Here is a 17,071-nt window from a genome sequence, read left to right as displayed (position 1 = left end):
GCCGCGGTTTTCGCAAGCGCGAAATATCAAGCACCACGCTGTAGAAAGAGGAGAAAAGTGCCAAGGTAAATCGATCTAAGAGCCAGTGAATCGTTGCTCATTGCCAAGGTGCGTCGAAGTATCTGAGACTTGGGTGTGCCGAGGCAGTCATTATCGAAAGAGTCCTGGCACAAGCGAAATCGAAAGGCGCAACAGGAAAGTGCGCTTTCAGGACCAGCAGATTGCACAGCAGGTGCCAGCGGTCGTGTCACATCGTACACACACGCGTCAGCCTGAATAGATTTCATCAATTTTCAACTACTTCGAAAAGACTTGCTTTCCGCCGTTTTTAAAAAATTGTTTTCTCTTTACAGTTATAAAATATTTTAACTTGGTTAACATTGTTTTTTCAATTTTTAACATTTATTTATTTCTTTCGCTTTTATAGAATTTAATTATTTTATTATTATAGTATTCTTCACTATTTTCTTTTTGAATTATCAGATTAAATAGCGTTCGCCAATTTATCAATGCCTTGACCTTGTCCGCCGCGCTTTCCATCGATTTTTCTTCCCGCAAGTAATGTTATTGCGGAAATCCCGGCGATCTTTCTCAACGCGCAACGCCCATATTTCGATCGTAATGCAGACAAATGACCGGGCGGTTTTCCGTGGTATCCTAGAACCGTGTATATAGAGAGACGTGGAACCGAACGTCAACGACGATGACGGCGGTCGCGGTGCGATCTTGGCTCGCTCGCGAACCCCACCTAAAACCCCCTTCACCTTTGTAAGTCGCGATCGGCATGCGTGCGTGAGCACGCGAATAAGGGGGGAAAATTTCGACGTCATCATCAAGCTCGAGAGGTCTGTTCGCGCGCACAGCGCCCATCGTACGTGTCCCACGATGGTATTTCACCGCCTTGGTAAAACTTCACCACCTACTATCTCACCTACTTCACCACCCCGTCGCCTCTCTTTCTCTCTCTCTACCGCCGCCACCGTCGCCGATCTGAAAAGGAGGTGAACGCGCGCGAGAGTGTACCATTGGGCAAAGAATTGGGGCAGGAGCCAATGGTAAAGAGCGCGAGGTGGAGCGATAGGTTTTAAATAGGTGTGCAGGGTAAAGCGCGTGGATACGAGAGCGAAGCCGGTGGTGACCGATACCGCCGACGGAGAATTAAATTCGGGGGACGCGAGAGTGCGGGGGCACACGTATTCGCGACGCGGGTAGCGCGACTTTGTTTCGTCAAATAGACGGTCCCGTCCCTGTCGTGGACTAGTTGTGGTGGTAGTTCCTACCCGGGGGATACCACACGGAGCTCCGCGGTGTGAAACGTACCGAGAGGAGTGACGGTCCTGCTGATAGAGCGGCAAGCACAAAGTACGTTCTCAGTCGACGCTGAGCCAGTGCCTCAGCAAGTCCGCTCGAGGCGGTAGAGAGTCCTGAGAGAGTTCGCCTCTCCGATCGCCAACGTGCTCTCTCTCTCTCTCTCCTTCTCTATTTCTCTGCCTCTATTTTCCGATTCGGTCCGTTCGGTAAAAAAGAAAAAAAGAGACGCCATGAGGTCCTACGGCGGCGGCTATCCGGCACTCGTCGTGCTCGCGATCGTGCTCACCCACATGCACGGCACACTCGCCGTACGCGCCACAAGCAACCAGGCCAATAGGAAGAGGAACGGTGAGTCATCTCTTCTTTGCTCTGCTTCTTTTTCTCTCAACGCTTTCCTGTTCTTCCGCTTTCGCTGCTTGCTCGCGTTTTCTTCTTCCTTCGTATGAACGACCCCTTCCACCTACCACGTTTGCGCGCCGCTTGTTGCGTCTCCTTCGTCTTGAGACCTTCTTTCTCCTTCGTTCTCTTCTTCGTGCAAACTGTACACTGCAGACTGTCGGATCTGTCATATTCCTTTATCCCTTTTTTCTTCTTAGTTTTTTCTCAAGATATCAGAAATATTTCTCGGAGAAATTAGATGTATTTCTTATAGTATTTTATCTTTTCATTTACTTTTAAATTGTAAATTTTTTTTTTATTCTTTTTTTTATATGTTCTATGTTACTTTATATTTTTTTTCTTTCTTATTTTCTCATGTACTTTGCTTCTTTTCTTGAAAAATAATTGTAATCAAGATATTCTTTAATCTTTTTTGTCTTTTACTTCTTATTTTCTCTCTTTTGTTTATATTTTATTACTAATTCTCTATTTATATTGTTAAACGTTCACGTAATTCTCAGTCATATATCAAGTAAAGTGAAGTGTTAAATGTGCAAACTGAAGATGACGAAGAACGCGCAAGTGAATCACGGTGTTGTGTCTATCTGAACATCAACGCGACTCAGCTGATGAGTTAACCGAAAACAGAATATATTGAGGCTATCCGGCGTGCTGTAGTGTGCATATAGTTTGCTGCATCATGTTGCACAAAGAATAAATTGCAAATGAGATCTTGACGCATCTTTGGCTCTTGATACATCGTCGACCTACTTTTGCATTTGCTTAGAAGACGCATAAACTAGAATGCGTCCGAATATTTTTTGGATCATGTTGTTAAAGAAGATGACGAGTTCAAAAAAATCTAGGACAATTTTTATCTGGTGAAATCTTGTCATATCGAATTGAAGACATTTCATGTACAGCAATTATTTTGATTCAGGCAGTATTAGCATAGCAAAGATTAGATATCGTATCTTTAAATGTGTAACAAATTTTGTTTACAAAATTCCTCAGAAGAAACTAATAATTTAAGCCATTTTTTATCAAGGCAATTTCTATCAAGTAGCATTATTTTTATCATGATTTGTAGAACGTTCTCGCGTTCCTCATAAATGTGAACTCTTTATCAATTTATTTACTGTACAAAGTTTACATTCTTTCATACAATAGCTCGTACATTTATTACCACATGCTTTAATATGATTTTAATTGAATATATTTTTGCCCTTTTAATTTCTTACATCGCGTGTAATAAAATATAATACTGTTAATAATGTATAATTTAAAAATTCATGAAATTACAAAAGAAGCAACGTTTGCAAAACTGTCGCATTTTAAAAATAACATTAGTTAAAGTATATAGAACAGAAATTAATCGCGGTAAATCAAATCATTGATTTACTATACGATTTATGAAAGTTCTTATTTATTTCTTGTTTTGGAAGAAACCCATTAGCGAATCTGCTGAAGCGGCAAAATAGCACGAGAGATGCCTAGCACCGTTACGTCCGCCGGCTTCGTCAAGCTGCTTCTCTTGCGCGACTTAAGCTGAGAAATTATGATTTAATTTCTATGTTAAATAGCACTCAACATAAATTCGTCGAAAATGGCACTTCCGCAAGCATTCGGGTCGGGGGCCGGTTTTCAAATAACAATGCCTTAATCCTTTGTAAAGACCAATTTAACTCGGGCCGTAACCGTAAAATGTAACAGACGCCCGATGATCACCACCTATGAAAATAATTACTGTAATTACAGTAAGCGTGACTAATCGCTGTACGCGTGGCAATTATTTTTGTAATCTGTAGCCATTGAAGACTTTGTGTTGAGATCAGCCTACATCTGTCTCTTCCGATAGATGTTTAATCAATGTAGGTTTGCTTTCAGTTTCTAACGCGATCGATCGTGAAGAAAATCGAGAATGCTCGGTCGTGTCTTGTCTCTACAAATATAAAACTGTAAGGCATCGATAATGCGACCTTGCGTGCCAATTACAATTAATTGATAGAGATTGATGACAGAGAATGGTGTAGAGAAAGTAGCGATATTTTACGTGCATTTTTAAGGAGGTATAAATTCCAACACATTTAATGTAGGGTGAATGGCAATGATCATCTATTGTGATAACAAGATGTTCTTTTTTTGTATAATTAAATTTCTATAAAAATAAATAACGTTTATTATAAGCGTAACGCCCGTTTAATCATGTTTGCTGCGGAGGAAAGTGATCGGTTTCACCGGTTGAATAAAAGAGCTATTCTTGAACGAAACGATATTATAAAAGTTAAGAAATAATTTGTTACAAAGAGTATTTGTGTAGAAAATTGAGGCATCTGTAGACAAGCAATTTATCAAATTTTTTAGAAAATATAATAATTATTTGAAACATAAATATATTATAAAAAATTGTCTTATAATAATTATTCACTCGAAATTGCTAAAAAGCAACACCTCAGTTTTTTATAAAATGTTTCAAAGAAAAAATGTACTATTTTTATCCAAACATAAATTTAATGCGAATCTAATTAATAAATGTATTAATATTTTTGCTGTTTAATCTGATCTAATATTGAAAGTTCAATGAAACTTCAGGGAAAGTTTCTGTCCCTTGGTCTCAATTGAATGGACGTGCAACTTCTGCGATCCTTCGACGTATACTAGAGTTCAATCATATTCGAGTGCTAAGGCGTTGCAGCCACGAACCAAATCGTGATCAAAACACGTTGGTTTTCCCCATCGACCTGCTGCCATAATTCGTTACTTCATTACCGGTCTCGTAATCGATCCGCTCTTTTCCGCAATTAAGCGCAACGTACTTCGCACATTTGGCTAAGTAGAGCGTTGCGGATTGATTCGACGGCGTCTCATACAGCCTAAATTGGCCTCTCGATTATCGTGGAATGTAAATGACGACGTTTGACAAGCGATTGCTGCCAATCTAAAAATCCGGACGCGTTTCCGTCGTGCGAAATCCTTGTCCGGCGTATCGGAATTTCTCAATTATGTTGCCACTGTGCGTGGAACTTTTACCTGTAAATCTGAGATTTTCTTGAGTCATCAACTACTTCTTAATTCCAGAATGCGAACTCTAATATTCGCTAACGCAAACTTTCAGAATTTTTATGACCTTCGTAAATTTTTACATTTGGAAGTCGTGTTTCCCGCGCTCGTAAAAATTATGTGTGTTTGCTTTCTGAAGATAATATTATCAATAACATTATAAACAAGTTTGCTTCTACATATTTATTTCTTTTATTATACATTAAATCAAAGTTAAGCTGTAATCACTTTGAAGCATTGATAACACAAATAAACTAAGTCATCAATTTCGTAAACTATTGCAATATATATTATAAGAAAATATATTTTTATTTTATATGACACAAATAAAAAAATGTATGAAAAGTAAATTATTTTGTATATAAACGTCGATATGAACAAATTGAGTGCAAGCATTTACAGCCTTGCCCCAAATTAAATTGGGCTAGGCTTGTTCGCATTTTCGATGCTTCGACTGTTGCTTCTCAGACTTGGAAACGTGTACCATGAACCTTTCGACGCATACGATCGCTGTCGGAGCCTTCGGAACGAGTTTTGACGCGCGGAGAATCGCGAGTGTTTTCTAGTGTAGCGCCTTCGTCGTTGGCATTGCCACCAGAAATGGCTTTTCAACGAGCGACTGGCGGCATGCCAGTGCATATAACAGTTCACCGCGGACTGGCTAAGCAACTTGCTCACCTACATGCAGCAGCCGTTCACACGCCGCGAGATCCTTCCGCTCGCGTGTTCGTTATCGCCTTACATTTCCACCGGCGTATAATCGCCGCCGACCGGTATAGCACGTACACCGAAGTCGGTCATTGTCTCCAGATTGCCCGACCACACGAAAATCGACCGATTCGCTGAATCTAGTCATTGTCAATTAAATATAAATATGAAATACATATAAATTGATGAAATTGATATAAAAATTGCATCAGCAGTCAAAAGCTGTTCCATATTTAGAATGCTACTTGTTTTAAAATGCAATCAAAAAAAGATTCTTGGATGAAAGGATGCAAATACATTAGAAAGAGAAAATAAAAGGAGAAGAAGAAATAGATAATAATAGAAATAGAAAGCGATAATAATAAAAATAGAAAATAAGATTTGGTTTTTCAATTAACTTTGCAAGCGGACCTTAATTTAAAATTTAAATTTGACGCTAGGTTATTAAGCTTATTTAAGTGATAAGTAAAGTATACGAAAGGAGAAAAGTACGAGCGCATGTTAAACTAAGCGATTGTTGACTTGCAAACCGGTTTTTTTTTTTTTTTTTTTTTTTTTTTTTTTTTTTTTGGATAAAGGAAAAATTTGTGAGTCAGTCTTCTAATGTGACTTGCATGAGTGTCCTCTTCTCCATCGCATCTGTAAACTTATACAAAAAGTTAAGGAAGAGCACAAGTGAAATCACATACTATGACTGGTCTTTCGGAAAGATAAAATGACCACATTCTTTCGTAATGACTGACCGCTTATATTTCATTAAAAAAAAAAAGAAAAGAATGTTTTCTAAATTGAACTTGTAATATTTTGCGACGGAAGAAAGATGGAAAGGACTTTCTGCGACAAATACTCGCTAGAATGTTTTAGGAAATTTGCAATTTTCGAAAGCTGTTGATAAACCTGTTTTGACGGCAGGCGAGTTTTGTTAACCTATCAGGTCACAAGCTGAACGCGTACATGCTGAAAAGCATGTCAACTAATTCCTTATTCTATGTGTTCCCAGTTAGACCACTTATTGGAAACTACTCTGTAAACCTTATTTATTGCTTCCGGTATCGCATGCAGCCAGTGACTCTGTGACCGGAGTAATTGAATGATTACCAAAGTGATTTTCCATCGTTAAAAGAAATTGATATATTTCGAAGTCGGTTGCTTTAATTAATGAATAACCATTCGTAATTAGATTCGCAACTCTTATTGAAATCTTTATACTTCAATTATACGTTGTACGTACAAATTTGATAAACGCAATGCACTTTGATAATTAAAACATCGCATAATACAGCTTTCATTAATTGAAATTGGATAACGGAAAGCAATTTGTAGCGTATTTCGTTTTATTCGCGTACTCGAAAAGGGCGTTTCTACGAACTACGAACATTCAAATTATTCAGCGTCGAATCTGTGTTGTGCAAGTTTGATTACTCACAGTAATTACTCATTTAGCTTTTGATTTCCGAAATTCCGCCACATCATCGTGAATCATCCCGCAGCCTGCAAACAAATTACAGATTGAGTATATTTCGTAATGCTGCGTAATTTTTTGGCCATTCGTGTGCACACATTTCACACGCGAACTTCTCCTCGTTTATCATCTCGATACTGAAATCAATTTGAAGTCTCTCCCAGCTGTTTTTCATTGCCGCAGAAGTAAAACAACTTCAAACATGAAACTTAACGGTGATACTTAATACTACTCACGGGTTCGCCGCTTGCGACTTCGAGCGAATGGGAAACGAGCCGTGAAACGACGATTCGAGCCGAGTTAAAAACCAGTACTTCATCTCGGGAATCCGTGGCAACAATGTTGCCGACGATGTCAACGGTGACAATCTCTTTTTTTTTTTTTTTTTTTTTTTTTCACGGATAAACGAGCAACACGAAATGCGAATGTTGCTGAACTTGAGAACCGGTTCTGTTTTTCCCCCTTTTTTCCTTTCTCCCTGTTTCGCCTTACATACCGGGCAAGTAGAATAATTGTCGCGGATAGGATAATGACCGGATGAACACGCGGAGCAGCGGGACTAATGTAGAAATCGCCGCTAGGATCCGCCGCGAACGATTTTTGTCGTCGTCGAGGATCGCCGCTTCCTGCGCAATCCGCACGTCTGCCAGGATCTGGGTTAAACTCTGCATTCTCGCGTCGTGATTTGAGACTCGCGATCCCAATCCTTAACGGTCGTGTTCGTCTTGTAGCGTGTTTTGCGATGGATCGCAATCACGGTAAAACCACCACGAGCGAAACGCCGCGGGTACGTCACGCGTATCTTGTACTCGAGTCCAACCTCCGTGCAGGAAAATCGAGTCTAATCTAATGGATTTCAAATTGCGAGCGTGTCTCCCCTTCCGCCAGTACTGCGCGCGGATCGCTCGTCGATCGAGGAGACCAATTGATTCTATAGATAGGATGAACGAGCGGCTGAAAGTGACGCCTTGCTACGCGCGTTTCTGGATCATTTTCTAACGTGATTGCCGGAGCAATAAATAATACATCAAGTCGTTGCAGTGGTCGATTTCGTTTGAAAGTACAACCAACGCAGAAACTTTTATCTAATTTCTTAATTGACTCGAATGATGAAATATGTTTATAATGTTAATTCCACATTTTTTACTGTGTGTACTGCGCCTGGTAACTTTTAGTTTAAAATTAGTACGCACAATACTTTATATATTTTTAATCTGTTTTATATATGCGAGAAATTTCAAAAAAGAAATTTTCTAAAAGTGCAGATTTTTTCATATGACTAACAACATTAATTCGTTTTTAATGACTCATCGATTCATCACCTTTGACGTACAGCAGATTCTGCAGTGATTTATTCTGAGCAACCGGTTGAGTAGCAATGCAGATAATTGGAAAATAGCGGAAAATAATTGCCTACCAGGGTAGCAATAAACAATCGGGATCGTGAAGCAAATCCGACCTTTCATTCCGGTATGCGCACCGTGCCTAAACATTCCTATTGCTTGAGGAAAATTGTCTTGAATATGTAGCTAGAAAACAGCAGCAGCCTCATATGACGCATGTCGGTAATTCGTCATGAATCCAACTAACGTCGACTCTAGATTCATAGGACTTTCTCATTCGTCGTTCTAAACGGCTGAGTGTCGTTATAATTATTAATCGGTTAATAAGAGCGACCGTATCAGCGATTAAAAACATCAATTTACCTGTCGAAATAAATCATGCACGTGCTTTACAATCCGCCGTTTAGAAGAAACTATTATAAATTAGCTGTGCGGATTTATATCCAATAGCGAGATACACGATAGTGAGGTATGAGAACGGCCTCGTAGACACGTCAAACGCGATGTTTATGACACTTCTAATGCAGTTCCTATACGGAACCGTGTGACTACGAGAAAATCGGCTTCTAAAGAAATCTAAATCGATCTAGAACCGGCATACGATCGATCTTGTATAGCTCTGTGCGTTGTCACGACTCCTCTTAAGGATTATTTTCTTTGTCGACTTTACTCGGGGAGTAATCAAGTATAACCTTATTTCGAATTGCCGGCAATTACATTCCAGCTTTAATTGATGCTCGCGAATGTTAATGACATAGTTACCGGGGTTAATCGAATGATTGCTGAAAAAGTAATAAAATGCATGCAGTAATATTAATTTTATCTACGATTAAATTTGAATGTTGTTTTAAATAATAATCCTTAATATTACATATTACATATTACATATTAATATTACATATAACAAATTTATGCAACACATTTGGCAAAATATTAAATTATAATAATAAATGTATCAAAATTTAAGTTTTTTTATTTTGTAAAATAATAGTAGAATTATATATGTACAATTGCAACAAAATAACCGATAAATGAAACAAATGTCATATTTTGTCGCCTAAACAAAGGATTCCTTAAAGACGCTTTGCATTATATGCGTGATTGATTTTAATGACATGTTTTTCAAATTGTTATTGCTGAACCATGAACTCGGCACGCGGTCATAATCCGCGACTTCCTCGGGGGCGTAACGATCTGATAATCAATGCCAATGAATATCGAGTCGCGGCGATCGCTTCTGGCGCGATCAATTTGCCATCATCGATCAGGTCAATTGACTTCGTAGAAGCGGCACTTTGATGCAACGAATAGACTCAAATCATCAGCAAGCGAGTAATCTTTTCCACTTAAAAGAGGTACACAGAGGTTTCATTAAGCGGCAGATTTCGAAGCAGCAGCGATCAATTTCGATGGCGTGAAACTGGCATTTCCGAGTTTAACATGTTTACACTTTTTTTTTGTTATACAGCCTTTTTTTATATTAAAACTATAATTATACTTTTATTCAACTATAAATAATCTTAAATTTAATAATTATTAACGTTGCGAAATGATAATATATTTTAGGAATTGTTTTAATAAATTAATAAAGTATATTGTTTTAATGTATAATATTAATAAAATATCGTGATTTTTTTCAAAGAACTTGAAATTTTTTACTGTTAAGAGTATTTTGGTTCCAATTTCGTTTTAATGAGGTATACGTTTTATATTCTTGTTAGAAAGTGACGAAAAAATTATATCGCAAATATCGCCGAACAAGAAGCCGTTATTTTCCAACTGCTTACATTTACGACGTTGTGGCAATTGCGAATTTTATTGCCGCATCGTTGTGACCAGGCTTTCTTGTTGGTCCACCGTTGTTGGCAATCATGTTTAATCGGTTTTCGATACCTAATTTTGAGTAATAGCGGTAAAACGATGAACGCGAACAATCAAGGTAATTTGCACATCATCTACTTAATGCGAGCAAAAACTTCTTGTATTTACATGTAGGTCTGCCTTCGACTGTAATTAGGAAAATCAGACCAGCATATTTTGGCAACAACCCAAAAAGATAAAAAAAGAAACTTAAAGCACGAATCATATATAAATGATGTTTGCAATGTTATCAACTAGGTTTAATCAAATCAAAAGATTAAATCTTCGCTTTTTTATTACATTAAAAATGTATGAATTTATTTTATGACAAAAAAAATGAAAAATTAAGAATTTAGTTTTAATTAAAAAGACATTTTTTTTACTTAAAAATGCTGCTAATTCCAACTATATATATATATATATAATATAACTCTTTACTTTATATTTAGAAATTTCGTTAGTGTTGCATGCTTTGATTATAACTTATTGATCTCTCTAACACAATTCAAGGTCTTTGTATGCTAAGAAATGATTAAACGATCAAAATTAGCAGTGCAAAAAAAGCATTTCTATTTTTGTCGGTAAAATTCCAACGGTGAATAAGTAACGGTTTTTTTGGGAGAAAGTCCGCGATATCGGGAAGCTAACATCTCGTCCGCACCGACCTCAGTTACCACGCGCGAGATTTCAGTTCCGCATCGGTGGCTGATTTCACCCCACTCTCCATGCTTTGTTATTTTCACGCCTATCTGCATTTTTCAGAACCTCCGATTGTGGCGAGCCGCAATGAGTCACTGTTTCGATATACTTAACTTGTTTTTTATTTTTTGCATACATTTTTTACATTAAAAATGCCAAGTGTACTGATTTTCATATTGTACTGATTACCGATATTGATAAATCTTTAACTTTTAAAAAGAAAAGAATATTACAAGAATTTTATCAATTGCTAACAATCAAAATGTTTTAAACACTTGTGAATATAGAATCTATTTTTTGCAATTTTGATTGGAATAATTGACATCACTCAGCATAATAATTTTAAAATTTGTAACTATTATAAAATAATTAAATTTATGATTATTGATACAGTTGAAAATAAATAAATACAAAATTAAAAGTATTGCTTGCTCGATAAAACATAAAATGTCAGCAAGAAAATTACGGGAAGTTTACGTCAAAGTTTAACTCTTCGATAATTGCACTAGGCATAAACATTATATGATTAGCAGCGCGTAAAAGTTAGCAGCGCGTAATTTGTTATTTGTAGAAACCGGAGAAATCATTACAATCTCCTCGCTAAACTCCATGCTTTGTAAGTTTATCTTTGTCTCCCGTCGGCGGATGGTGGAGCCCAGTATGTAAAAGAATCAGGAGTATCTAACGCTTTATCTCTTCGCTTTCCTTTTCCACTTCAGTCTAGTCGTAAACGTATGTCTGACAGAGACTTTCGAGGAATTCCCCGGCTCGCGCGGTGACTACACGCGAATTCGTGCGCTAAAAGCCATTTCCGGTGCATGCAATACTGCTACATCCTGTTTCTTAAATTTCTTGCCACCGCGAGATATCACTTCGTCAGACTACACGTCATATCTTGCGTGAGGCAATTACGTCTGAATGCACGGTGTCCGAGAAATGCAAAGTGTCATAAGAAAGATAATACTGCTAGATAATTATTTTATGTTGCTATTAATAAATAATACACTGTGAAATTATATCTCTCTCTTTGGTTTATACGTTTCCAAGATTATTTAATAAGCCCTTTATTTGAAGCTCTTTATTTTGATTTTTATATTATCGATTAATATTAATTTATTTTTTGCATAAAATTTTCACAGAAAATTTTTCTCTCGCGATATCTTATATTTAAGCGCGAGCTAATTTAAGCTCATTTATATAAATTAAGCTTATTTTGAAAAATGTTTATTTAACAGAACGTTGAACAGAGCGTAATTAGTTTCACTTCGATCGTGGACATTTCTGATATGTCATTTATATCACGTTTAAGCTATTTCCTTCCTGTATGAGATATTGCATATAAAATTAACGAAAGAGATGAGATCTTGTTATAGACTTAATTTATTTGCTAATTTCCATTTTATAGAGTATGCGCGTTTATGTGTATCATTATCTCATAACTCATAAAATGGTGCAACGTTGGTTGTTGAATATCCAGAGTTTAAGATTCCTTGCAAGTCGTTAGAAAAAGAACAGCAAAAAACACTTCCCGTCATAACTATATAGGCAATTCATTATGTCTGTACGTCCGGTCTACTAAGCATTTTGTCAGCATAGGTACAAAGTATCATGATCACTTACATGATTAATAGAACATTTTATCTAGAACGTCGCGATTGTAAGGTGTTCTGTGAAATATCTTTTATCTACTTTTACTTCCGATCGCGTCATGTATTAATAGCACACTGTCATTGCGTCTCTTTGACGTTGTTTACAAATTTACAGTTATGTCAGTATATGTTTTATAATCTGCGCGTTGCGCAATATCCATTTCATTTTTCTTGCATGTGAATGCACCAATAAACACTGTTTACTCTTTTTAATACATTACATAAATGGTAATGTACGTGATATGTGATACTGTGCATCCAACGTACTATTGCTTTAATTAAGTGAAAAGTGGACGAAAATAACTGAAATTATAATCTAATTTATTACGAGAAAATTTATCAGAATTAATTAGTTAAATGAAAAATTGACAAACATTAATTCAAATAAAAGGGGTTTTTTTTTTAACGAATGTAAAATAACGAAGAAAAAAAAAATTATTTTTGTCAAGAAATTGAAAATTATAATACATACGTAGCACTTTATAGATAATTTAATACTGATATTTATAAGTTAATTATGATTCTCTGCTACTATTTTGTTCTACTAATTTTTCCTCTGTCAAATTTTTATTGTCATTTAATTATTCTTGATCAATAATACTTATTCGATTTTATTTCTGATGAATATATTATTTAACGAAGCATTTATTTCGTTGAATTGTTCTCAATGAATTCAATTTGCATATGTCAGGATGATAGATAGTCGTTAATGAGATGTGGTCGTGTGTCTACCGAGATAATTGCGCAAATTCATTGTGGCGTGCGCGCACAAATGTTTCGAGAATGGTTAGGTTAGGTTAGATTACAATTAGATGTAATGCATAAAGGGATAGGTGTAATATGTACTTGCTCTGTACCAATATATATCTTGGCTGAAAGGAGTCGATTTGCCACGAGCTGCACGCGAAAGGCGTGTCGCAGACGGAACTTCGGAATTGAAGGCGTTGAAACCGTTGAAGCCGAACGGAACGTGGTCCAAAGCGAGAGAGACAGTACGAAACGTGCACCTAGCACAGGGATCTCTAAACGAAAGGTCTCTCGGACAAGCTACAGTTTAGACTTTGCCTGGAGCCTTGATCGGTCTTCTTGTCGCGCAATGTATTTTTTGCAATTTATTCAGCCACGATATTTCTTAAACGTGCTACATTAGTCGTGATACGCAATTGTTGCTAAAGATATAACATATTTTTATTGTTGATTTTATAAAAAAGAAATGATAAATTATTCTCTAGAAATGAAACAAAAAAATCGTATAAATTTCCTTAAAATTGTAATTGTGATCACGATCTGCATTTTTTATTCAGGAATTTTTTTGTTGTGCTTATGTCTAATTGAAATGATGTAGTATACTGCGGAAAGAAGTATCACCTTGAGCCTCGGGGTAAAAGCGAAAGGCACAAGTCCACGCCATGCACCATTCGACCTGCGATAAAAACAAATACCGACGAGTCCACACCGCGCATAAACTGACAAAGCGGCAATACCATTAACTCTACCGTGAGAACAGGTGGCAGTGTTTGAACAATAGGAGAATCAGCGGTGGCTGCAGTGCCGTTTTCAGAATGTCGAAAAGTTATGAGCCGCGTTTTCTCCGTTTATTCTGGTCTCTCTAAGAATTCCTTTATGTCCTGCCTAACTCGCGCAAATAGAATGATTGTCAATAATGACAAATATGATGCTTACTCAAATTACCAACATATTTTCATAGCGATTAAATTTTGTTCGAATACAAAAAGATACAAATTTATTAGAACCATTAAACAAACGCATTAAATAATATTTGTTGGAAATCGGTTATCGAGTTGGAAAGAATAATTTTATAACTGCACAGAAATTTTTGACAAGATATTTTTCCATTACTCTGCATACTATTATTTTATTGATATGATGAGAATGCGCTATACTATAATAATGTTTTTAAAATACTGGTTAATAAGAATTTATGATCAAAATGTTATTTGTCAAAAGTTTTTAAGTTCAAAGATTAAATAACTTTGATTTAATACTGATATTTTTCCTAACCAGAAGTCGGTTGTAAATTATTAAATATGCTGATAATAATACTACCGTGACATTTAAATCGGTACGAAGCCGACGATGATGTTATTATTATCGTACACATTGTGAAATCTTTTACGAGGCAACTAACTCTATGCTTGTTCTGTACCATTGCATAGCACATTTTCTCTAACATTAATAGTTTAATATAAAAGTTTACACACCAATGCATTGTAAATCAACACATCTAAATCTGTTATTATGACCATTAAATATATTTTATAGTATGTTTTGTAATATGAAGAATTGAGATGGTAAAAAAAATAATTTTTTTAAAATCAATTCTTAGAGAAGAAAAAAAATACCTTGCGTACGAATATGAAATAATGATGTATGACAAACGAGAAATATAATGGAACGGCGATAAGAGTCGTCGCAGGATGTTAGTGCTAAATTTTAATTTTTCTTAAAGAAATTAGTGAATTAGTCTACATGAGACAGTTAGATTGTACACCGATCTCAGATCGAGATATCTAAAGTGTACGAAATTTAAAGTACATTGTTCTCATATATCGAGAAACTTAATGTACGTATAGGAATTATTGGAAAGAAAGGAAGAGAGAAAAAATATCAGGGCGCGAGTGGCTAAGCCGGGAATTGAACCCGAGTCTTCCGCTTGCCGAGCGAATGTTCTAACCACTAAACTACTTAGACCCCACGTTTCTAACATTTAGAATGATGTATGATTTCGACTTTTTTCAAGAAAATATAAAAATCTTAGAAATATATATAGTAACGTATACTTATATACACTTCATAAATTTCGTAAGACTAAAATGCAAAGTGGAAGTACTTATAATGAATCCATCGCACCTAGTTATCTCGAAAATCTGATTGCACGGTTTGAAAACATAATGACTATTTCATACGATTTTCCTTTTTCTTTCGCATATATATATGATGGGAAACTGTTTTCCTTAATAACGGATTGTGATGTTAAAGAATTCACACCAGCCACGATTTTCGCACTATTTGAACATAACATACATGGAAGTCGGAATGAATCCGTTTGAGATACCTGAGCAATTAAGCATTGTATCGCATCTGCGTCGCGTGTCCGCAAAATCTAAAAAAAGCGCGAACTTGTTGGCTCCCCGTTCGCCAGCTAATTAACAGTCAGCCAAATCGGGCCGTGATGCTGGGAATACTATGATTCGCCATAAGCTCTCTCAGCACTTGCTTCACTTCCTGCACTTAATAGGATACCGGTCGCAAGTTACACCACACGCCAACGATATAATATGCAATCCCGACACGATGCGTGCGCCCGGACTTCGATACAATAGCTCGCGCATCGCTGTGACACTTTGTTCGTCCCGTTGCTTTTCGCGCGCCGCGATCTTCCTAGGCTTGCGAAAGTGTGTCATTTTTTTTGCACAAACATTGGCCAACGTTTCTCTGACAATGAGCTTGTTGTTACATGTAGCTGGTGCTCTCGCTGACGGTTGCTTAATCTTGGGAGATGAACGAACGAGCTGCTGTTTATTTGCGTAAGAAGATATGAGAAAAAAAAGTTTTTCCTCATATATTACCTGTTTAATAAAACAAATAGTAATTTTTAATGTTATTGTATAACAATAAATATCACGAATATTCGAATTACGAATATATTATAACTTTTTAATTTTACGAAATATAGGTAGGATCAAGGGATCTCATTTGTTAGCAATCGACATATTTTACAAGTAATATTTTATTGCACATTATGACATTGTCTATTGTTGCGTTTCATCAATCTCACGTTATTATTGCCAGTCCGCTTTTTCTCAGTATTATATCACTGATTTGTGAAATCATTATCTATGCTCAAGCAATTACTATACTTGCCTAATTGCAATTGTCACACGTAGAATTAAAAATCTGATAAAGTCTCTACTCGTGCATACATTTCATAGAGCGGAAAGCGCATCACCAGAGCGCCTTCCGTCGTTTCGCTATTTTTAGATTACATTTCGTCAGCACAATGTACGACAATGGCCGCAGTATCGTTACGTGAGACGAGTGCTTTCAGGAAATGCCGCCCACGATGCGGCTATAATTCCCGTAGACCTTCCTGCAGAGCGAGATACTTCCTGTCGCATTTCCCACTTCTAATGCAAAAATAAAGAGATGACTGTCGTAAAATTTTACAAATGCCATTTATTTTTCACACAAATAACAATCTAAAAGACAATAAAATAATTAGAATTTATGTTAAAAGGAATATAAAGATTTTTATAAGTTAATATCTTTGATTTATTAACAATTAAATGTTGTATAATAATTTATTTTCAAAATTATTAATTTACTTACCACGCTACTATAAAAAACTATTTTCATTAAAAAGATATTTCTATGCAGAAAATTTTAATTTTTTCATTGTAAAGCAGAGGCCGTTGGTTTATTTTTAGTAAAAAGCCATCACACAATTTCACAGACCCGGATTTAATGCGGTTGCGTCACTGGAAACATAAATCCGGACATTTTCCGGGTTAATTACCGATGGTATTTTCCCAGTTTACTTCATACACGTCGCTGCTCTGAAACAATGCTCGTATCGCTGC

The 17,071-nt window shown here is 36.3% G+C and overlaps 1 protein-coding gene across 1 annotated transcript in view; it reads left to right on the top strand.

The window, feature by feature from the left end:
* The first annotated feature begins 936 nt into the window (after positions 1 to 936).
* The window catches only part of stw (straw), a 48,979-nt gene continuing 32,844 nt past the window's right edge, over positions 937 to 17,071 (top strand). The window contains exon 1 of the mRNA XM_012361107.2: positions 937 to 1,659. Within this exon, the coding sequence (XP_012216530.1) occupies positions 1,542 to 1,659 (118 nt within the window). The 5' untranslated portion in view covers positions 937 to 1,541. The remainder of the gene's footprint in view (positions 1,660 to 17,071) is intronic.

Source organism: Linepithema humile, chromosome 3, assembly GCF_040581485.1.
Source record: "Linepithema humile isolate Giens D197 chromosome 3, Lhum_UNIL_v1.0, whole genome shotgun sequence".
Taxonomy (NCBI): domain Eukaryota; kingdom Metazoa; phylum Arthropoda; class Insecta; order Hymenoptera; family Formicidae; genus Linepithema; species Linepithema humile.
The sequence above is the reverse complement of the archived record's forward strand: the minus strand, read 5'-3'. Positions and strand labels throughout refer to the sequence as shown.